We start from the raw sequence: 22,737 nt of genomic DNA, 5'->3' as shown, positions 1-22,737 counted from the left end.
CTTGATCCACTGACTCACTGCAAGAATGCCCTATCAACTGGAACTGGGCCAGTCCAAAGCTGGGAGCTGGGAAATCAATACAAGTCTACCACATGGGTGGCAAGGACCCAATTATTTGAGCCATCTTGTGCCTCCCAGGTAGCATTTTGGCAGGAAGCTGGAACCAGAAGCAGAGCTGGGACTTGACCTCAGGCACTCCAATAAAGGATACAAGTATCCTGGGCAGCATCTTAAGGACTGGGAACATAAGGACACTTTCTGTTACACTTAAGTGTTTTGTTACCAGCAATTATAATTGGTCAGGTTTTTAGTAATACTTCAAAGACTGGAAAGTTCCTAGATTTCAGAAATATTTTCAGTTTTATTTTCTGATTTGAAAATTCTTGGCACAGTTATAAAAGTGTTCTTTATAGAATAAATACTTTATATATTTGTGAACTATAACTTGGAAATAGGAAATTACTGACTTAGAAATTAACTTTTAATTTTGTCTGTTTAGGAAGGCGACATGCCAATTCATGAACTTCTCAGCCTTTATGGTTATGACAGTACTGTTCGATTACCTGAAGAAGATGAGGAAGAGGAGGAAGAGGAAGAAGAAGGGGAAGATGATGAAGACGCTGATAATGATGACAACAGTGGCTGTAGTGGGGAAAATAAAGTAAGGTTATAAAAATACATAAATAATAGATCTCTCTTAAGTGTGGTGGATATGTTCCAAGACTCTCAGTACATATCTGAAACTACAGATGAGAGAGAGAGACAGAGAAAAATGTCTTCCTTTTTATCTGTTGGTTCACCCTCCAATGGCCGCCACGGCTGGCGCATCGCGCTGATCCGAAGCCAGGAGCCAGGTGCTTCTCCTGGTCTCCCATGGGGTGCAGGGCCCAAGGACTTGGGCCATCCTCCACTGCACTCCCGGGCCATAGCAGAGAGCTGGCCTGGAAGAGGGGCAACTGGGACAGAATCTGGCACCCTGACTGGGACTAGAACCCGGTGTGCCGGTGCCACAAGGTGGAGGATTAGCCTATCAAGCCACGGCGCCAGCCATGGTACTTAACTCTTAACATACTTATTTTTTCTGTGGATATAAGATTACTTCAGAAAGTTGGTGGAAAGTACATATTATGAAACAAACCATGCAAGGATTTCAAAAAATCTTACACCAAAATAAACTCATGTTTTAATTAGATTTTTCCATGAACCTTTTGAAGTATTCTCATTGATAGCCATGATAAAGCCTAATGTATAAATTAAGCATTGTTAGAGATTAACAACAATAACTAATAATAACATAGGGCAATTATAACAGTGTAGTTTAATAAAAGACATGTGAAGTTCTGTGTCTTGAAAGAGTCATGATAAACACTGACATTTTCAGACAGTGGTTGACCATAGGAAAAAACTACAGAAAGTGAAGCTACAGATGGTTGGGACTTGTATATGCTTAAAATTGTAGTGTTATTCTTACGGAAGTTACAGTTTCTTAATATGTTCATGTTGATTACTTATTTCTACAGTAATTACTCTTTCTATTTGTAATTTTTGAAGATTGTATTAATTTATTTACTTAAAAGAGTTACAGATAGAGATAGTTAATAGATAGAAGTAGAGACAGAGAGGTCTTCCATCTGCTGTTTCACTTCTCAAATGGCTGCAATGACTGGAGCTGAGCCGATCTGAAGCCAGGAGCCAGGGTCCTCCTCCAGGTCCTTCATGTGGATTCAGGGGCCCAAGGACCTGGGCCATCCTCTGCTGCCTTCCAGGTACATCAGCAAGGAGCAGGATCAGAAGTAGAACAGCTAGGACCCGAACCGGCTGCAGCTAGTACTATAGGCGAGGGCTTTAACCTGCTTTACCACTGAGCCACGCCTAGTCATTACTCTTTCCGCTTCGAAAGTAATATGTCTAAATGTCAAAAGTTAAGGTATCATAGAAATACATCATAAACGTTGGAAATCTCCCTGTAGTCCACTTGTGAGAGGTAGTAGTTTGATTTGTGTGTTTCCAGACTTTGCGTTTGTTCTAAAAGGTTTATTCCAAAACTTTTAAAAAGATTCTAATCCTTTTATAATTGACAGTTCTGTGTTCATTTTCCTTTGTTTTGAAATAATTTGATTTATAAAAGATTTTCAATGATACAGAAAGTTCTTATGTACTCCCCTGCAATCTCCCTATAGTATTAATATCTTATATAACCTTGGTATATTTATCAAGGCTAAGAAATTGGCACTGCTACAGTGCTGTTAACTAATCTATAGACTGCTTCGATTCACCAGGTTTTCCACTAATATCCTTTTTCGTGTTTTAGGAACCAGCCCAGAACACCATGTTGCATTGAGTGAATTCATTTTTAGTCTTTTAGATATGTTAAGAAGAAAATCTTAACATTGTAGCCTTTTTTCTGCAAGAGTTTTCTTTATATCATGAATAACCTTATTATTTCATAGGAAGAGAATATAAAGGATTCATCTGGTCAGGAGGATGAAACTCAGTCTTCCAATGATGATCCGTCGCAGTCTGTTGCTTCTCAGGATGCCCAAGAGATAATCCGCCCACGTCGATGTAAATATTTTGATACAAGTAAGTGTTGTTGGTTGCTATAGTTTGGATATTTTTTACTATTTTATGTATTACTTAAACTACCGTGTCTTAAAATTAAATTACTTAAATATGATTTGGGAACATTTTAGTGTACTTATGCAAACCAAGATTTCTGTGACTTCATTAGATGAAATAATGTTATGGGACCACCAACATTATATGTGGTCCGTCATTGCCGAAAACATTTTAAGCAGTGTATGGCAATATATTCATAAGCACTGCTTTCTCTAATTAATTGATTCTTTTGTTAAAAAAAGTGCTTGATTCTTGAGGAAGAAATGCATTACATTTAGAAGGAACTTCCCTAATTTACTTTACAGTTAGTTTCTGTTCAGAAATGCCCAGTAGTCAAGGCAAAATTTAATGTATAAATTAAATATTTGTGTGTACCACCTGTTCCGTCACACTCATTCTAAGCATGAGTCATTACTCTAGAGGCTCTTGGAAAAGCAAGTCAGCCACCGGTGTAAATAATAATTAAATTTATGGTCTAATTTCCATAGTTGAAAAGGAAGAAAAACACTTGAAAAAAAATAACCTTTTGTAAAATGTAGTAATGTAATTACTGAATATAAATATACCTATTATTTGTGTGAATTATTTGTAGCACAGTTTAGACATGATTGTAATACTGCTAAGGAACAATTTTTGTATAATACTAGGAGTTTTGATAAAATATTTTACCCAAGTGAATAGTGCAAAGAGGGATTCGTTATTAAAATAATAGTGTTAATTTTAAATTTGGAGCAAATCTGTTAGTATTTTTCCCCCTTAGAAGAAGAACAGGTCTGTTGCCAGTGCACTTTAAAGTGTGATTTGGGGGTAGTGATTTAATACAGCCTTCTGGTCAAGCTACTCATTAGGCTATCCATGTCCCACATTGGAGTACTTGGGTTCAGTCCCTGCATCTGGCCCCTAATGCTAGTTTCTTGTTAGTGTGGACCCTAGTAAAGCAGTGATAATGTCTCAAGTATCTTGTGTTTCTGCCACCTGCTTGGCATACCTGGAATGAATTCCTGATTCTTGGCCTTAGCCCTGTAGCCGTTTTGGGCATTTGGTGAGTGAACCAAAAGATGAGAACTTTCTCTGTTTGCCTCTCAAATAAATAGTTTTTTAAAAGTAGGATGCTAAGTCACTGCTTTGCTTCTTGAAACAATGTTTATCTTATACTTCTAATTTGGTATTTGATTTGTGTGGAAGCTATACATATGTATATCATCTGTATTATACCATGTACCATATACACACACATACACCATCTATAACAGCTTTTCTGTAGAGATTAATTTATGTAGTGTCGTTTTGAACTGTGTGTGTAATTTTTTGCTTTAAGAAGATGCTAACAATCTAATAGCTTTCACATTTCTACCTTTTTATAGGTAAATATTTTTTTATTCCAGAATGAAAGCAAACAACTTGGCTGCTCTGAATAGAGTGGAGGGCTTTGTATATCTAGCCCAACTCATTTGTTCCCTTTAAAGTGATGCCGTAGAATTCCCAGTGCTCCAAAGAGTACTGTTTGGAAATCATGTTTTATGCAGACCCTCATTTTCTAAGTGAGGAAATTGAAATCGTATCATTTATCCCGTTAACAGGCTTTTAAGAACAGAATGAACAATAGAAACAGATTATTTCGCCTCTGAACCAACATTTTTCCCTGAAGTTTTTGGAAGAAATGATTTGATGAGAAACCTGTTCTAAAAAGTTTATAGTGTGTGTTTTTTTTTTTTTTTTTTTTTTTTTACAGGCAGAGTGGACAGTGAGAGAGAGAGACAGAGAGAAAGGTCTTCCTTTTGCTGTTGGTTCACCCTCCAGTGGCCACTGCGGCCGGCGCACCATGCTGATCCGATGTCAGGAGCCAGGTGCTTCTCCTGGTCTCCCATGGGGTGCAGGGCCCAAGCACTTGGGCCATCCTCCACTGCACTCCCTGGCCACAGCAGAGAGCTGGCCTGGAAGAGCGGCAACCATTACAGAATCCGGCGCCCCGACCGGGACTAGAACCCGGTGTGCCGGCGCCGCAAGTTGGAGGATTAGCCTAGTGAGCCGCGGCGCCGGCCAAAAGTTTATAGTGTTTTTTCCCAAGTTTTTGTTTTTAACTTTTATTTATCTATTTTCCTTTTATGTGAAAGAGAGAGAGAGACAGGCAGAGGTCTGTCCCATGGTTCACTCCCCAAAATACCTGCAATAGCTAGGGCTTGGCCAGGCTGAACCCAGAAGCCTGGAACCCAATTTGTGTGTTCCACCTGGGTGACAGGGACCCATACACTTGAGCCATAGATGCTGCCTTCCATGGTGTGCCTTAATAGAAAACTGAAGAAGAAACATGAGCTGGGACTTGAACCCAAGCACTCTGATAAGAGAGACATTGTCCTAAGCAGTGTTGTAATCACTGCACCAAGCATATACCTCCCCAATTTATAGTTTTTTTTTATTGTTCTTTTTTTTTGTATTTGTAAGAGATAGAGTATCGATGTTTAATTAAAAGTATCTTTGCCTAACTCACCCTAGATACCTTTTGGCATATATAAATATTGATGATAGATGTAAAAATGCAAATATATAGATACGGACAGGATAAGCAGTTGTTTTCCTGTTTGTTTTAGATAGTGAAATAGAAGAAGAATCTGAAGAAGATGAAGATTATATTCCATCTGAAGACTGGAAAAAGGTAGTTTGAAACATACTTTCCCAAAACTTGTTTATTTATAAGAGGACCAAGTATAATTATTGTTACTATGTATATTACTAAATTGATGTAAACTCTTTTGTTACATTTAAGTATTTAGTGAATGTTAGTGAATGTTCAAATTCCTTCTGAATACATTCAGGTGAGAAACAGATTTATCTTTATAAAATAAAACGATGTATTGAAAGAATTCGACTTTGTTGAACAAACAGGACTCAAACCAAGATTAGAAATTCAAATTTCTTTTCTAATCCTGAACTAGTGCTAAATTAGACTTTTATTACACTGTGAAAGTATCACATGTTATTTTTTTCGGGGGGTGGGAAGAGGATGCAGTTATGGTAGCTATAATATGTAAGTAAATTTTGTTTAATAATTCAGATTGTAAGTTTTTCATTTTCTTACAATTAAAAGGGAAAACACAGAATGATTAAATTTAATTTGGTTAACTGTTAAGCATATTGTGTGAAGAGAGAGGTTTGAGTTCTTTATAACTATATATTACTAAATAAGTAAATTTTTAAAATGACTGTCAAAATAACACTGGCATTATTCTTACATTATAGAATATACTTCAATTCAGTATTAAGTTAATCAATTTTAAGTTGTTGCAAAGGAGTTGACTTTGAGTTCTTAAATAAACTATCAAAGTAGGTAAATTGGTTAAAACAAATCATTTTTATAAAAGGAATGATATTCTTAATGAGAGATCCACTGATCTAGCCTTTTTTTTAAAAAAAATTACTGTTTTTTGTTCCTGGTTGGTCTGATTTTAAATTTAGTGTGTAAGTTACTTTGTGAACACGCTCTTAAAAAAAAAAAAGGATTTAATTTATTTGAAAGGGAGAGTTTCAGAGAGAGTGGGTAGATGGGTGTGAGGAGGAAGAGAGAGAGGGAGAGACAGACAAACACAGCAGGGTTGGGCCAGGCTGAAGTCAGGAGCCAGGATCTTCTTGGGCCATCCTCCACTGCTTTCCCAGGTGCATTAGCAGGAAGCTGGGTTGGAAGTGGAACAGCCAGGTCTTGAACCAGCAGCCATCTGCTACACCACAACTCTGGCTCCAGAAAATTAATTTGAGATCCATCTCCTTATATATAATATGGAAATTAGAATGTCGGCCTTATGGGACTTGGTGAAGATGAAATGAAAATTCTGTGAGATCCTGGTATATAATCTAAAATGCTATTTCCCTTCCTTGCCATATACTACAGAACAGATTGTTGAAAAAAAGTGTTCTGAATGCAATAGGAAAAAAGAAATGTGTTATTTTTATGTTAAGAAAAACTCAACACTGCTAGTTTAAATGATCTGGAGTATACAGATCTAGTATTAATGGATACTTCTAGAATCCCACTTTAGTAGTCATAGGTGAGTAAAGTTAAAAGAGGTTTTCTGTAAGGACTCATTATAGTGAAAGACTTGCAGGGAATAACTGTCAAGGAGAGGAGAAAATTTGTCATTTATGATACTCTTTTCAGAAAACTGAACATGAAAAAAGACTGCCTTCTCTACACAGTCATAACTTTATTACTTCAAACTTATTTTTGGAGTTATACTAGGTAAAATGAGATAGGATAACATAGGAGAGAGGAACTTTTCAAATCCTAAGAGCTATTTAACCTTCCTAGAAGGAAGGTTAATTTTATGCTACTTCTGCCCAAGTCTTCATTTTGAAATGCCAGTAAGTTTGTTCTTAACATTTAGCCACCAGATAAGAGTATCCATGTAATCCTGGTTCTCATGTGTTGTGAAATCATTTATTTTAAGATTTATTTATTTATTTGAAAGGCAGAGAGTTACATAGAGTGTGGGAGAATCAGGGAGATGAAGAAATACCCGTCTGCTGGTTCACTCCCCAAATGGCTGCAACAGTCGGGGCTGGGCCAGGCTGAAGCCAGGAGGTGGAACTCCAACCTGAATCTCCCACATGGGGGCAGGGTTCTAAGCACTTGGGCTATCTCCTGATGTTTTCACAGGTACAATAGGAAGGAGCTAGATTGTAAGTGGAGCAGCAGGCACTTAAACCAGTGCCGTTAGGGGATGCAGGGGATGCAGGCATTTCAGGCGGTAGCTTAACCTGTTATATCACAATTCTGGCACCATGAAGTCTTATCAGTAGTGATTTCAAGTTGCCTTTCTGGATAGCCACTTTCAACTCATCTGTGATTTGATTATGTAGATTTGATTACCAGATTTTCCTATAAAATTTCAGTTCTTTTAGGGGGACAAGGGAGTCCCTTCTGTATTTTATGTTGTTTTGATGGAAATTAAGGACCAACCTGCTTATCCATTTGGTTTGGAGTTATATCCATTTGTCCCCTGTTGAACTTTCTACAAACTGTTTATTCCTTCTCTTACCTTTAGGCTGTGCTTCTCAGACTTAAATATGTGTCATAATCACCTAGAGAGTATTAAAATACCAATTACAGAATTGCACCCGCCAGTTTCTTTTTCAGTATGTTTGCATTAAGACCTGAGTGTCTGTATTTCTAAAGTTTCCTGGGTGACACTGATATTGAAATGCAGGGAGGGACCATACTTTAAGACCACTTTCTTAGAAGGAGACACTCTGAAAATATTTGTTTGATTTATGTTTTTCAAAGTGTTTTGCAATTATCCTAATAAAAATTTTGGACTTTGCTTTTATTTTTCTCCATAATTTGAAGTAAGGTTTATATTCATTGTCCACATTACATTTCACCCCATTACTATTAGTAGTACTTTCATCCAATCATATCTATGCTCTTATCTATTATTAACTCATTCATCCTCACAATGCTTCTGTGAGGTAGTTTGTATTTGCATTTTGTGACAGGAACCAGAGACAGTTTGCCCATGAGGATGGTAAAGCTAGAAAATGGATGTAAAATGTGTTACTAGATCTTATTAATGTTTTGTATTATTTTTAAAATAGGAGATTATGGTGGGCTCCATGTTTCAAGCAGAGATTCCAGTTGGCATTTGTAGATACAAAGAAAATGAAAAAGGTGGGTTATTAGTAAAGTTACATAGCTGAACTTAAACTTTTGAAGTGAAGAGAACTGTGTTTTATGTGTCTAAGATAATAAGAGCATGACAGCCTACTAAGTAGGCTGAACCCTGCATTGTATTTACGAAAAAAAAAGTTCACTATTTTTTCATTGTTGTTTTTCCCCCATTTTTTAAAATGTTCTAATCTGTACTCTTTTCTAACCTTTATAATTTAGTTTTAAAAAGCAAATTATTTGTGTAATAGGTTTAAAAACAAACTGCAGAGTAAGTAACACACAGAAAGCTTATTCGCTTCCAAAAGTTTTAATTTATTTGTTAAAGAGTGCTTTGATGTTTGTATTTTTAAAAGTAATTTGGAAAAACAACTTGTACTTAAATTTTACATGATTTTTTAATCATTTTAATCTGAAAGTCCTGAGGTAAATCATACTTTCAAGAAAATTCTTGAAGGTTTTTAAGAGTCTGTTTCATAGTATTGACTTTGAGAGAGGTACAGAAAGAATGCTCTGTGTTTATTTAATTTGTTTTCTTTTTATTTTTAACTGATGAAGATTGTACATATTTATTATCATGTAATGTTTCCATACACTGCATAATGTCCAATAAGAAAACAGAAAGCATCTGTTTTCTTAAACATTTATCATTTGTTCATGACAAAAACATATAAAACCCTTTCTTCTAGCTTTTCCTTTTTTGAAATATATATACTACATTTTTGCTATTTATGGTTACCCTGCTATACAGTAGAACATCAGAGTTACTTTCTAACTCCTATCCAGCTATAATTTGGTACCTGTTAACTAACTTTTCTTCCTTTTTTCCCTCTCCCCTGCTTTATTTGGTAACCACCCTTCTACTCTCAACTTAGCAACTTTTTAAAAAAAGATTTATTTGAAAGGCAGAGTTACAGAGAGGCAGAGAGAGAGAGAGGTCTTCCATCCGCTGGTTCACTCCCTAGATGGCCGCATCTGTCAGACCTGGGCCGATCCAAAGCCAGGAGCTTCCCCCAGGTCTCCCGCATATGTGCAGGGGTCTAAGGGCTTGGGCTATCCTTCACTGCCTTCCCAGGCCACAGCAGAGGGCTGGATTGGAAGTGGAGCGTTCAGATCTGGAACCGGCACCTATGTGGGATGCTGGTACTGCAAGCAGTGGCTTTACCCACTATACCACAGCGCTGGCCCGGAAGATCAGATATTTTTTTGCTTGTTTCTTTTCATCTACTTGAAAGGCAGAGAGAGAGAGAGAGAGAGAGAGAGAGAGAGAGAGATCTTCCATCTGCTGGTTACTCTGCACACAAATGCTTGCACAGCTAGAGCTGGGTCAGGCCAAAGCCAAGATCCCAGAACTCCATTCAGATATCCCTTGTGGATGGCAGGGTTCCAAGCACTTGGGCCATCATCTGCCACCTCCCAGAACGCATTAAGAGAAAGCTATATAAGAAACTTAAGGGTTGGGACTCCAACTGGCATTCTGATATGATATGTGGGTCTGCTAAGCACCTGATGTATATATTTGCCACACTTTCTTTATACATCCATCAGTTGATGGACACCTAGGTTGTTTGCATTTCTTGTCTGTTGTGAATAGTACTATAATAAACTTGGGAATTCAGGTGGCTCATGGACAGACTGATTTTATTTCCCTTGTATGTATATCCTAATGGAATTGCTGGATCATCTGGTAGTTCTAAATTTTTGAGGAACTTCCATTTCTGTTTTCCACAGTATCTGTGTAAAGGTTCCCTTTTCTCCACATCTTTGCCAGCACTATACTTGCTTTTATATTTTTCATAACAACCAGTTAATTTGTGTGAGGTGATACCTCATTGTGAGTTGTTTTTTTGTTTTGTGTTTATGTTTTCATTTATCTGAAAGGCTGCTTTGCCTGATTCACTCCCCAAATTTCCACAGCATCAGGCCTGGTCTAGCCGGAGCCTGGAACTTTACCCAGTTCTATGTGGGTGGCCAGAGACCCAACCATTGGAGCCATCATCTGCTGCCTCCTAAGATGCACATTTTGGCATGTTTGTCATCCTAAGTACTAGCTTAACTGCTGTACCCAGTGCCTACCTGCTCATTGTAGTTTGGGTTTCCATTTTCCAAATGACTAGTGATAGTGAACATTTTTTTCATCTACCTGTTGGCCATTTGTATGTCTTTCTTCGAAAATTGTCTGTTTAGATCTACTTTCCAGTTTTAAATGGTATTATTTGGATGTTTGATTTTATTTTTTTGCTATGAGTAGATTTAAGTTCTTACATAATTTTACTAATCCCTTGTCAGATGTGTAACTTAGAAATAATTTTTCCCAGCCAAGACACTGTGGCAAAAAATGACCTAAATGAAAGATCTTTGTGAGTGAGATCCTGGTGGAAAGAAGGGGCCGTCAAAGAAGGAGGTACTTTTCTCTGAAGGGAGGAGAGAACTTCCACTTTGATTATGGCCTTGTCTAAATAAGGACAGAGTTTGTGGACACAAGATGCTTCCATAGCCTTGGCAGCTCATAACAAGAGCCTCGGGTGATTACTGATGTCACAAATAACACTGACAGTTGTTAAATCAACAACAGGAGTCACTGTGCACTTGTTCCCCATGTAGGACTTCTGTCCTTAATGAGGTGTACTATGAGAATTAACAGTAAAACTAGTCTTCAGACAGTACTTTATACTTTTTGTGTCCGTGGGTGCAAACTGTTGAAATCTTTACTTAGTATATACTAAATTGATCTTCTGTATATAAAGGTAATTAAAATCTTAATTAAGAATGGAATGGGAGAGGGAATGGGAGATGGGATGGTTTGCAGGTGGGAGGGTGGTTAAAGTTTTCTATTAAAAAGAAAGCAAAAAAAGGAAATAATTTTTCCAATTCTGCAGGTTGTCTTTTCACTCTTTTGTGTTGATTCTTTTACTGTGCAGAAGCTGTTAGTTTGCTGAAATCCTGTTTGTTTATTTTTGCTTTTGTTTCCAATGCTTTTGAGGTCTGATCAAAAAATCCTTGTGTATTCCAATGTTTTGAAGTTCTTTCTTCTGCTAGTTTCAAACTTTCAGGTCTTAATTTTGGTCTTGAAACCATTTGAATTGACTTTTGTACACAGTGATAGACAGGGATCTGATTGCATTTTTCTGCAGGTAGCTATCCAGTTTTCCCAGCACCATTTATTTAAAAAACTGTTCTTTCTACAATATTATGTTCTTTTTTTTTAAGATTTTATTTATTTATTTGAGAGGCTGAGTTACAGACAGAGACGGGGAGAGAGAGAAAGGTCCTCCATTCATTGATTAACTCCCCAAATGAGCAGCCAGAGGTAGGCTGATCCGAAGCCAGGAGCTGGGAGCTTCTTCTAGGTCTCCCACGTGGGTGCAGAGGCCCAAGTACTTGGGCCATCTTCTGCTGCTTTCCCTGGCTCATTAGCAGAGAGCTAGATCAGAAACGAAGCTGCTAGGCCTTGAACCGGCATGCATATGGGATGCTGCGTCTAAAAATGGTGGCTTAACCTGCTACACCACAGTGCTGGCCCCATTAAATTCTTACATATTTGGTACAGTTAAAAAATGAAGCTACCTGATCCTGAGTTTTTCCCATTTTGTTACTTGCTATTAATCTGTGTTAGTGTGGTGTAGTCAATTCAGTCTTGATAAGGTCTGTTTATGCAGGAATTTTTCAATTTCTTCTAGGTTATCAAATTTTTTGGCATAGAATTGTTCAAAAGAATCTGATGATCCTTTATATTTCTGTAGTGTCAGTTTTAATGCCTCTTTTTCTGCGTTCATTTTTGTTTCCTCTTTTTTTTTCTTTTGCTAAGGGTTTGCTAGTTCTGCTCACGTTTTCAAAGAACCAGGTGTTTGTTTCATTGATTTTTTTTTTTTTGGTATTTTTTAGTCTGTTTTATTTTTTCTACTGTGAGGTTTTTTCTTCTGTTTTCCTTATTATTTCTTCCCTTTTGAGTTTAATTTGCCCTTGTTTTTCTGATCTCTTGGGGTGCCGTGATAAGTTTGAGATTTTTCTGCTTTTTTGATGTAAGCATTCATTGCTTTAAACGTCTCTCTGAGTACTATATTTATTTGTATCCCATAGGTTTTTGTAAGTTGTGTTTTGATTTTAATTTATTTCATGATAGCATTTGATGTTTTTAATTTCTTCCTTCATCTATTGATTGTTCTGGAGTAACTGTTTAATTTGCATCAGAAATTATTTCCAGAGTTTCTCTTGTTATTGCTTGGTAGTGTTTGCATTGTGGTTAGAAAAGATTCTCAGTATGATTTCTATTTTGCTTAATTTGTTGAAGCTTATTGTTACTTTCCATATGATCTACGCTGCAGAATCTATGAGAATTGTATGCTCTGGAAAAGAATGTGCATTCTGCAGCTCTTGGATGAAATGCTTTGTAGATGTTAGTTACATCCAAATTATGTAGAGAACACTTTAACTCTGCTGTTTCTTAGTTTTCTGTCTAAATGATCTGTACATCTGTGACATCTATGAAAGTCCTATACTTTGCTGTATTGCCCTATACAATGTTGTATTAGAGTTTGTCTCTCATAGGTCAATTATTATTTCTTAATATAGTTAATATCTTAATATATTTCTTAATATTCGTATATTCTGATACTTGATGTGTATATATTTACAGTTGTTATTTTTCTCCTACTTGGTTGAACCCTTTATTTTTATGTAATGACATCCTTTGTTTCTTTTTACTGTTTTTAGTTTGTTTTATCTGATGTAAGTATAGTTATTCCAGTTTCCTTTTGGGTCCCACTTTCATGGAGTTTTATTACATTCTTCCACCTTGAATTTATACATATCTACAAAGGTGAATTGCTGCTTTAAGATTTCTCAAATGTACTTTCTGCCTCTTTAAGTTTTCACTAGTCCCTCTTGAACCCCCCAACTCTTAGATATTTCCTCTTTTAATGCTATCCCAATGCTGCAGTAAGCTTTTTTCATTATCTTCAGTCTTTTTTCTTCTCTGTGTATTTCAGAATCTGTCTTTGAGCTTATTGATTCTTCTGTTTGATGTATTTTGCCATTGATGCCTTTTACTGAGTTTCTCATTTCTTTTATGTATTTTTCAGTATGAGGTTTTCTGTTTGTTTTTTTAAAATCACTTCCCTCTCTTTAAGAATGTGGAAGAGTATTAAATTATTTCTCTTTTTTTCTCCTGAAATTCATTGTATTTCCTTAAAATGGTTGCTTTGAATACTTTTTTTTCCTCATAGAAACCTTTTATTTTATTTAATGAGTACAGATTTCATAAGCACAACATCAGGAATGTAGTGATTCCTCCCAGCATACCCTCCCTCCCACCCCTGCTCCCACCCCATGTTTTGAATTCTTTATCCAAGAATTTGCAAATGTCCATTACTATCTGCTTGATTTTGGCACTCATTTTGTTTGTTAGGTGAGGTCATGGTATCCTGAAAATTGTTGATACTTCTTGGATTACAATGTCATCTCCACAGAGAAGAATCACAATCTGGTTTTATTTGAAGTCTTCATAATCTGGTTTTGTTTGTGCCTGTCCTTCTTATAATTCTGAACAATTTGTTTTCTCTACATGTGTAGACACTTCTGCTATTAGGCACTATATCAGGCTGTTGTTTGAGGTTTTTCTGTAAGTCATTGTTGGTGTGTTGCTGTCTCAGCCTTAGAGGCTATAATTCCAATCAAGTGAGGCCACAGGAGTCCATTTGGCAATAGGGCAGTTCCAAAGGCTTCATTTTCAGGCATTCGCATGGGGAAGGGAGCCATTAGAATCTGTCCACTGTTGGGCTTTCCTAACTTGGCACTAAGTTCCAACACAGTACTTGCTGTCTGCCCACGTTTCAGGGAAGGGTTGTAAAGGCAGTCCCTTGTTCACCAAGGCTTAAAGTTGAGTCTCACAGTCATTAGTCCCTACAAAGTCTTGGGGGTGCATGCCATGTTTATATAAGGCTGAAAGTGATACACACCAAAAAGAAGTTGGTCCCAAAGAGGCACAGGTGTGTCTACTTGATGCTGGAGTAGTCTGGAGGCCCCATCTGCAAGCACTGGTCTAGGTTTTATCAGGTACTGGATCTCACCATGGTTGGCCCAGCTTTGAACTACAAGGAAAATTCCCAAATTGCTTTTTATGTCCTACTCCCCACAGCAAGAACCTCTCTCCAGTATCTACCAGAGGTGATGAAGTTGGTCTTCTGAGCTGCTTCACTAAAGAGGATCCATGGGTGTCGGGGCCCAAGCACCACTTGGGCCATCCTCCACTACTTTCCCATTAACAGGGAGCTGAATTAGAAGTGGAGCAGCTGGGATCCGAACTAGTGCATTTCTACATTTCTAGTGCATTTTTGGGATGCTGCTGCTGCTTTTTTTTTTTTTTTTTTTTTTTTTTTTGGACAGGCAGAGTGGACAGTGAGAGAGAGAGACAGAAAGAAAGGTCTTACTTTTCCATTGGTTCACCCCACAATGGCCGCTGTGGCCAGCCCACCGCACTGATCCGAAGCCAGGTGCTTTTTCTGGTCTCCCATGCGGGTGCAGGGCCCAAGCACTTGGGCCATCCTCCACTGTACTCCCGGGCCACAGCAGAGAGCTGGAGAGGAAGAGGAGCGACCGGGACTAGAACCTGGTGTGCCGGTGCCGCAGGCGGAGGATTAGCCTATCGAGCTGCGGCGCTGGCTGAGAGATGCTGTTTCTTAGGCAGTGGCTTTACACCAGGTTCTAGCTCTTTAGTGATTTCATTTCTGGTTTAAGTTTTTAATGATAATTTGACTTTGAAAAGCAATTGTCTTTTGTTTTGTTTTGTTTTTTAGGAAAAGGTGTGATGTATAGATCTTTCTCATTTAAGCATGTTAGATCATGTGAGGAAGATCAGATTTGACTTAGTGAGTTGACATTGTGTTTCAGGAGTTGCTGTCCAGATAACAAGAATTCACATGTACTTAGGATATCTTATACGTACAAACCAAACTTGTGATGCTGTTATGTAAACCATACTTTTAGAAATAAAGGTTGTCAATGGGCTGGTGCTATGGCATAACAAGTAAATCCACCGCCTGCAGTGCCGGCATCCCATAAGGGTGCCAGTTCAGGTCCCCGCTGCTTCACTTCCGATCCAGCTCTCTGCTATGGCCTGGGAAAGCAGTGGAGGATGGCCTTGGGCCCTTGCACCCACTTGGGAGACCCAGAAGCTCCTGGCTTCTGGCTTTGGATTGGCGCAGCTCCGGCCATTGCAGCCAACTGGGGAGTGAACCAGCAGATGGAAGACCTCTTTCTCTGCCTATCCTCTCTCTGTGTAACTCTGACTTTCAAGTAAATAAATAAAAGAAATAAAGGTTGTCAAAGGGATAGGGCTGATTAGCACATTCTTATGGAGAATTTTCACAGGGTATTTTTCATCAGTTTTATAAGCATAAACTTTTTTAGTTAAAGTGCTATAGGACTAATATATCTTCATATTTTTATTATAAGTATTATTTGATAGATGAATCAAAATTCTCCTTTTGGTGATATAAGGAATCCATCAGTGAGCCTCAGGTATCTTCATAGTTTTATTTTAAGAATTACTTGATAGATGAGTCAAAATTCTCCTTTTCAATAATAGAAGAAATGCTCTTGGCTGGCGCCCCGGCTCAATAGGCTAATCCTCCGCCTTGCAGCGCCAGCACGCCAGGTTCTAATCCCAGTTGAGGCGCCGGATTCTGTCCCAGTTGCTCCTCTTCCTGTCCAGCTCTCTGCTGTGGCCCAGGAGTGCAGTGGAGGATGGCCCAAGTGCTTGGCCCCTGCACCCGCATGGGAGACCAGGAAAAGCACCTGGCTCCTGGCTTCATATCAGCACAGTGCGCTGGCCGTGGCGGCCATTGGAGGGTGAACCAACGGAAAAAGGAAGACCTTTCTCTCTGTCTCTCTCTCTCACTGTCCACTCTGCCTGTCAAAAAAAAAAAAATACAAAAAACAAAAAGAAACGCTCTCTGAGGGTCTTAGAAGGACATCGACAGACATTTTTCTCTCTGCCATCTGATTTCTTTTTTACTAGGTCCCATGCAAACTGTATTCCTCCTTAGCAATCAGTCCTAATTCAAACAAACAGGATTTGTTTGTTACACAAACATTCCAGTTATGCTTCTTTGAAGCTGTATTTTAGTTACTAAAATCTCATTAACTGTACATTTATTAAGTTTTTCTTCAGTATATCTGTATTATCATTTATGCCAAAGCTTAAGTCTTCCCCTGGTATCCATATGGGATTGGTTCCAAGATCCCCTCTGCCCCGTGCATACCAAAATCTGTGGATGCTCAAGTCCCTTAGGGAAATGACATAATTTGCATATAACCTAGGCATATCCTTCTGTGTACTTTGTCATCTATAGAATTCTTACACTGTCTAATACAATGTAAATGTTTATGTTAATACTTTTTACACCATATTGTTTAGGGAATCATAATTTCTAAAAAAAGTTTATTGCAGACAAGGTATTTTTCTGAATATTTTCTTTTTTTTAAATATTTTCAATCTACAGTTGGTAAAGCCTCAGATATAGAACCCATAGATTCAGAGGGCCGACTACATTATAGCTGTATTTTTAAAAAGATTTATTTGTAAGGCAGGGTGACAGGGGAGGGAGATAGAGATTGTTCATCTGCTGGTTCACTCCCCAAATGGCCACAGTGCCTGGGCTGGGCCAGGTTTAAGGAAGGAGCCTAGAGCCCCCATAGGTGGCAGGGGCTTAAGTTATTAGAGCATATGCATTTGCAGTGAGACACCAATATGGGATTCAGGATGTAAGTGATGACTTACCCTGTTCTACCACGCCAGCCCTTACAACCATTTTTTAAAATCCATTTTTGTACCCTTAGTACTATGTTGATCCTTGCCATATAGGAACTTAGTAAACATTTGGTGCCTGAGTTAATACAGTAACAGAACTGATAATAGAGTCAGTAAATTTGAATTAGTACTCAGGCATTTGACCTTAGTAATGCTTACTGAACTTGTTCTCTTCATCTATAATACAATAATAATAGCATATATTTACAGAGTTACATGTAATATTTTTACATATAGTATAGTGTCTTGATGTGGTAGGTGCTTAGTGAGCAGCAATAATATTCAGCTAGTCTTTACATTGTATTTAGGTTTTATTAATCAGATTTTCAGAAAATATTAGTGATGTCCTTTTTACTTGCAGGTGGCAAAAATCCAGTTCACCTTAAGCAAACAAGAATTTACTAGAAATCTGTCCTGAATGGCTTCAGATATAATTGGATTTAGGGTCTCTTATGCTATAAGGCTACCCCCTACCCCTCACTTTATTGTAAGATGGACTAAGATGGCTATACTTTACACAGTCCTTAAAATTAGAGTACATTCCCCAAAAGTCCTAGAGAGAGCCCCTGTTGACTCATCTTGAGTCATGTGCCAAGCCAGAAGTATTCACTGTGACCAGAAAGATGAATGAGTTTTCTGACTTGCCATGGGTCATTTATTTATTCCTGGAACTCTTGGGGGTAGTGTCAACCCCAACCAGACCATTTGAGAAGGGTTTAATTTTGAAAGTGATACTAGACAAATGAAAAGCATTCTGTTTCTTAATGTAACTGGTTTTTCAGTTCTATGTGTGTTTCATTGTTTCTCTCATATACTCAAACTGATGTTTTGTGACAAAACTACATAAGGAATGCTGGTAAACAAGCTACAATGCATAGAACAGCCCCCCTGTCCCCCATCACCACTAAGGATTATCTGACCAAAAGGTCAGTACAGCTAATATTGAAAACCCTGTAGTAGATAAATTGAGAATTAAATGGGCTATTTAGGGAAAAGGAAAAAGGTCAAGGGAAAGATATGATTAGCCATATTCCCAAATTTTTATGCTTGGGTGACGTAAACCTTAAATTGCTGGGGATTAGGTGGTGATTTGGAAAAGACCATGTGAATTGTTTCTAATGAATGTTTGGCAGGTTATTATAGTTCTTACATTCCTTAACTGAAAAATGAACAAGTTCAGTATCCTTAGTTGGTACTGATTAAATAGCGCTGATATTAAAAGCTAAGACCAGAGCAGTTTTGGAGTATTTTAGATTTCAGGCAGACATGCTCAGTCTGTGAAAGCACTATTCAAACAGGCAACATTCATTTAACCTATGTGTGAAAACTCAGCTAGGCAAGTTAAAGGTCATGTCATTATTCAGAGTATTACCTTTTAAGAATATGGAGATTTCTGTTGTAAGCCACGTTATTACACCATAGTGCTAATTATATACATCAGCATTTTCATCCTTATAATAAATTTTTATTTATTTGAAAGGCTAAAAGAGACTAACAGAAATCTCTCATCTGCTGGTTCACACTCTCAAGGGCCTGCCACAGCTGGGCCTGACTAGGCCAGGCCAAAGCCAAGAGCCAGGAACTCAATCCTGGTCACCCACACAGTGGCAGGGACCCAATCTCCTCATATATTGATTAGAGAATTTCCTTAGACATTAGTAAAACTGGTAGCTAATAATAATTCATTGGGAATTAATTTTGCATATAGTAAAACTGGTAGCTAATAATAATTCATTGGGAATTAATTTTGCATATTGTGGAAGTTTGTTATTGGTTTTTTGGTGTTAGTCTGTCTCAGCTTCTTCCTACATCATTTTTTCATTTCTCTGGTCAAATGTGTGATAAACCTGCATCCTGCATGCAGCTCCCACCTTCCATTCTTTCCCCTAACTAGATACTTACAGTGGATCTCGTGAAACTATTTTGACAAATCATTTTGCTTATTTGATAAGCTTAGTTTGAATTTTCTAGTATTATTCTGGATTATAAAATAGAAAAGTCAATATATCAGTGCCTTGTTACTTGAAGTGTGGTCTAAAACAAGCAGCATCATATTCACTTGTGAATCAGTAAGAACTGCAGACATAGGGACCTGTCATACCTGTGGAGTCAGAATCTTTAACAAGATGCTTTAAGAGCACTTCTTGCTAGTGAATTCCTGCATTCTAAGCTCTAATCACATAAAAATTATCTGCTGGTAATATTAGATGGGTATATTTCTGATTGCTTCTCAAAAGTTCTAATATTTAGGTTTGGTAATTGATTTAGAGTGTGAAATAGTTTCAGAAAATTCCATTACATTACAGTAATTGAGATTTTGAAAATCTAGCATGTTCATGTCATTTAATATGACATTATTTTTTTCTTACTATTGCTATTCAGAGTTCTCATCTTCATATCATATGTAAGTGGTATTTTTCCTGTATTTTTTGGTTTAATCATAATTTTAAAACCGCTGTTGCCTATTAAGATCAAAGGCACAGGGTCCATATTCTATGTAGAGTGCAAATTTAACTGAAATATTTTTCAGTTGGTCTGTGTCTAGAACCAGGAAAAGCAGTGTGGCTTACTCTGTGGAATTGCTAGTTGTTCTCATCTTGTGGTCATTATTGAATGTATTGTAGTTACATAAAATTGTATATTATTCTCAGGTTAATGAAATACTCAGGGCTATTCTTAACCTGTCTAGCTAGCCACAGTTCCAGGGATCTGATATGATATTTGGTGTCCTCTGGCCTTTGGTTGTCTTCCAGGCTTAAGCAGGGATATTTGTTTCCTATTCTTACTGGGACTTGGAGAATATTGGTAGTGATTACAGAAATACTCACATCTTCCAAGTAGTGTGTGCTTGTTTCGTAGGGCCCAAATGTAAGTAGGTTCCCCTTGTATGGCCTCGTTCATCATGCACCCACCACTGTAATAATATGAAAACCACAGTCTGCTCCCCTTAGAAAATAGAGGTTGAGCCCAGGAGCCCAGACCAGAAGTCGATAGCAGAATACCCAGATTCCCTTACCATTGGAGTTTTACTGTATTCACAATTTAGAGTCTAACCAGAATTGTACCAATAGAATAGGAGTAACATTTGTTAAACAAAATTTTCTAGGTATCATCCTTTAAGCTGTACTATAGGTATATCTATTTTAGGAAACAGAAAAGAGTAAAAGGTTTCTTTTTTTTTTTTTTTTGCATTTTTTTTTTATTTAATGAGCATAAATTTCCAAAGTACAGCTTATGGATTACAATAGCTTCCTCCCCCCCGTAACTTCCCTCCCACCCACAACGCCCCCCTCTCCCACTCCCTCTCCCCTTCCCCTTCACATCACGATTAATTTTCAATTATCTTTATATACAGAAGATCAATTTAGCATATGTTAAGTAAAGATTTCCACATTTTGCTCCCACACAGAAACACAAAGTGTAAAATACTGTTTGAGTACTAGTTATAGCATTAATTAAACACCTAAGAGTAATTGTGTATTAATTACAGAGTTCAACCAATAGTTTTAAGTAGAATATAAAATGCACCTTTTGTGTTGTTGTGGCTTCCCCCCCCGCCCGACCTCCCTCCCTCCCGTGGCCCTCCCCTCACTCACTCCCTCTCCCATCCCGCTCTTCATCACGTTTCATTTTCAATTACCTTCATATACTGAAGATCAACTTAGTATATACTAAGCAGGGATTTCAACAGGTTGCACTCACACAACCGAACCAGGTATAGGGTATTGTTCGACTAGTAGTGTTGTTTTTGAGTTTCATAGTTAAACATATTAAGGACAGAGATCCTGCGTGGGGAGCATGAACCCAGTGACTCCCGTTGTTGATTTAACAATTGGCACTCTTATTTATGATGTCAGCAATCACCCAAGACTCTTGCTATGAGCTGTCTAGGCTATGGAAGCCCCTTGAGTTCACCGATTCTGAATTTGTTTAGTCAAGGCCATATCACAGTGGAGGTTCCTTCCTCCCTTCAGAGAAAGGTGCAAGAGTAAAAGGTTTCAAAGTGTAATGTTTTTTGGCAGGAGAAGGGAAGCCCAAGGTAATTTATGTGAAAATAAACATATTGCCTGGTACATAGGATGTTTAGGAAGTAACTTAATTCCTTTTCATAATGAAAAATAAAGCAAAATAAAACTTTCTTCAACTCTGCTTCACTTTAATTCCGTTCTCTACCCTCAGAACCATACTTTTCCCAGTAAGGAAATCAAGCAGGTAGTAGGACACTTGACCTCTTGGTTTTCAACATTTGGTTATTAAGCATGTTACTTCTTCAGTGGTATGTTAAAGCAAACTGCCACAGTTATTGGCAGTTTTTATTGATAATGTGTTTTATTATTTCAGTTTATGAAAATGATGATCAGCTCCTGTGGGACCCTGAGTACTTACCAGAAGATAAAGTGATTGTGTTTCTTAAGGATGCCTCGAGGAGAACAGGGGATGAGAAAGGAGTTGAAGCAATTCCTGAGGGATCTCACATAAAAGACAATGAACAGGTGTGTGAGTAAGAAATGACAGTGAGAATTGCTCTCAGAGAAATTAGACACATTTATAGATTTAATCCAATTCCTATAATACAATTGACAGAATCTGAGGTTAATATCTACATAAGATACTGTTTGCACACTCACTGATGTTTCATGTTTCCTCTGTATACTATCTACTGTGGCTATCCTTGAGTATGTATATATTCAAGTTGTGGAATTCATCTGGGGTAATGTTTAATTATATTTGAGATAAAACCAGTGTCTTCACAAACCTATAATCATTGTTTTTCTTTTCTTAATTTGTTTATAATTATCTTACAATGGAAAGCTCAAACAGCCACAAAGAAGAGATTATTATTTCTTAATTCCTGAAATATGTGGCTCCAACGTTTGGGTACTTATACATCCTACTTTGTATATGTTTAAAGGTAACTAATTATCAAGATTAAATTTTATGTTTATTTTTCCTTGGTGTTCCATATGTTGTATTTAGTAAAATTATTTACCCTCAAGAGAGGATGGAACCAGACACTGGATATTGGAAAAACCTTTACTCTCTTAAGAAACTACACTATTGAACTGTTCATAGTCTGAATTATATTTGAAACTTTTTAATTTTCTAGGCTTTATATGAATTGGTTAAATGCAATTTTGATACAGAAGAAGCATTGAGAAGATTAAGATTCAATGTAAAAGCAGCAAGAGGTAATCATATATATACTAAATTTTGCTTTCATGGTTTGACAGAAAATTAAAAAACTTTTCAGTTTACTTAGATACGTAAGAGTTTAATAATACTGATCTTTCTGAATTCAATAAATACTTACAGAATATAAGTATTATTTGTATAAAGTATTTTGAAGAATGCAATTAAAGCCACCCTTCTATGAGAAAGTAGGCCAGGAGCCAGCATTGTGGCATAATGCATACAGCCATCACATGTAATGTTGGCATTTCATATGGGTGCTAGTTCTTGTCCCAGCTGTTCCACTTGTGATCCAGCTCACTGCTAATGCACCTGAGAAAAGCAGCAGGAGATGGCCTAAGTGTTTGGGCCTCTGCCACCCACGTGGGTGACCTGGATGAAGCTCCTGGTACCTGGGTTCGGCCTGGCCTGTCACTGAGGCCATATAGAGAGGGAACCATGGATTGAAGATCTCTCTGTCTCT

At 37.6% G+C, this 22,737-nt stretch overlaps 1 protein-coding gene across 46 annotated transcripts in view; it reads left to right on the top strand.

The window, feature by feature from the left end:
- Window positions 1-22,737, top strand: part of MIER1 (MIER1 transcriptional regulator) — a 68,222-nt gene that overhangs the window by 31,079 nt on the left and 14,406 nt on the right. For all 46 annotated transcript variants that reach the window (XR_016237300.1, XR_011390673.2, XR_016237299.1 and 43 more), the window contains 6 exons: window positions 500-661; window positions 2,451-2,583; window positions 5,208-5,272; window positions 8,206-8,278; window positions 21,426-21,577; window positions 22,192-22,273. Coding sequence is in view for 39 of the 46 variants with exons in the window: in XM_070078319.2 (XP_069934420.1) it covers window positions 500-661; window positions 2,451-2,583; window positions 5,208-5,272; window positions 8,206-8,278; window positions 21,426-21,577; window positions 22,192-22,273 (667 nt within the window). In the remaining 7 variants the exon portion in view is untranslated. The remainder of the gene's footprint in view (window positions 1-499; window positions 662-2,450; window positions 2,584-5,207; window positions 5,273-8,205; window positions 8,279-21,425; window positions 21,578-22,191; window positions 22,274-22,737) is intronic.

This window comes from Oryctolagus cuniculus, chromosome 7 (genome assembly GCF_051225735.1).
Source record: "Oryctolagus cuniculus isolate XC-2025 breed Fujian yellow rabbit chromosome 7, ASM5122573v1, whole genome shotgun sequence".
NCBI classification, from domain to species: Eukaryota; Metazoa; Chordata; class Mammalia; order Lagomorpha; family Leporidae; genus Oryctolagus; species Oryctolagus cuniculus.
This window is presented reverse-complemented; position numbering and strand designations above follow the sequence as displayed.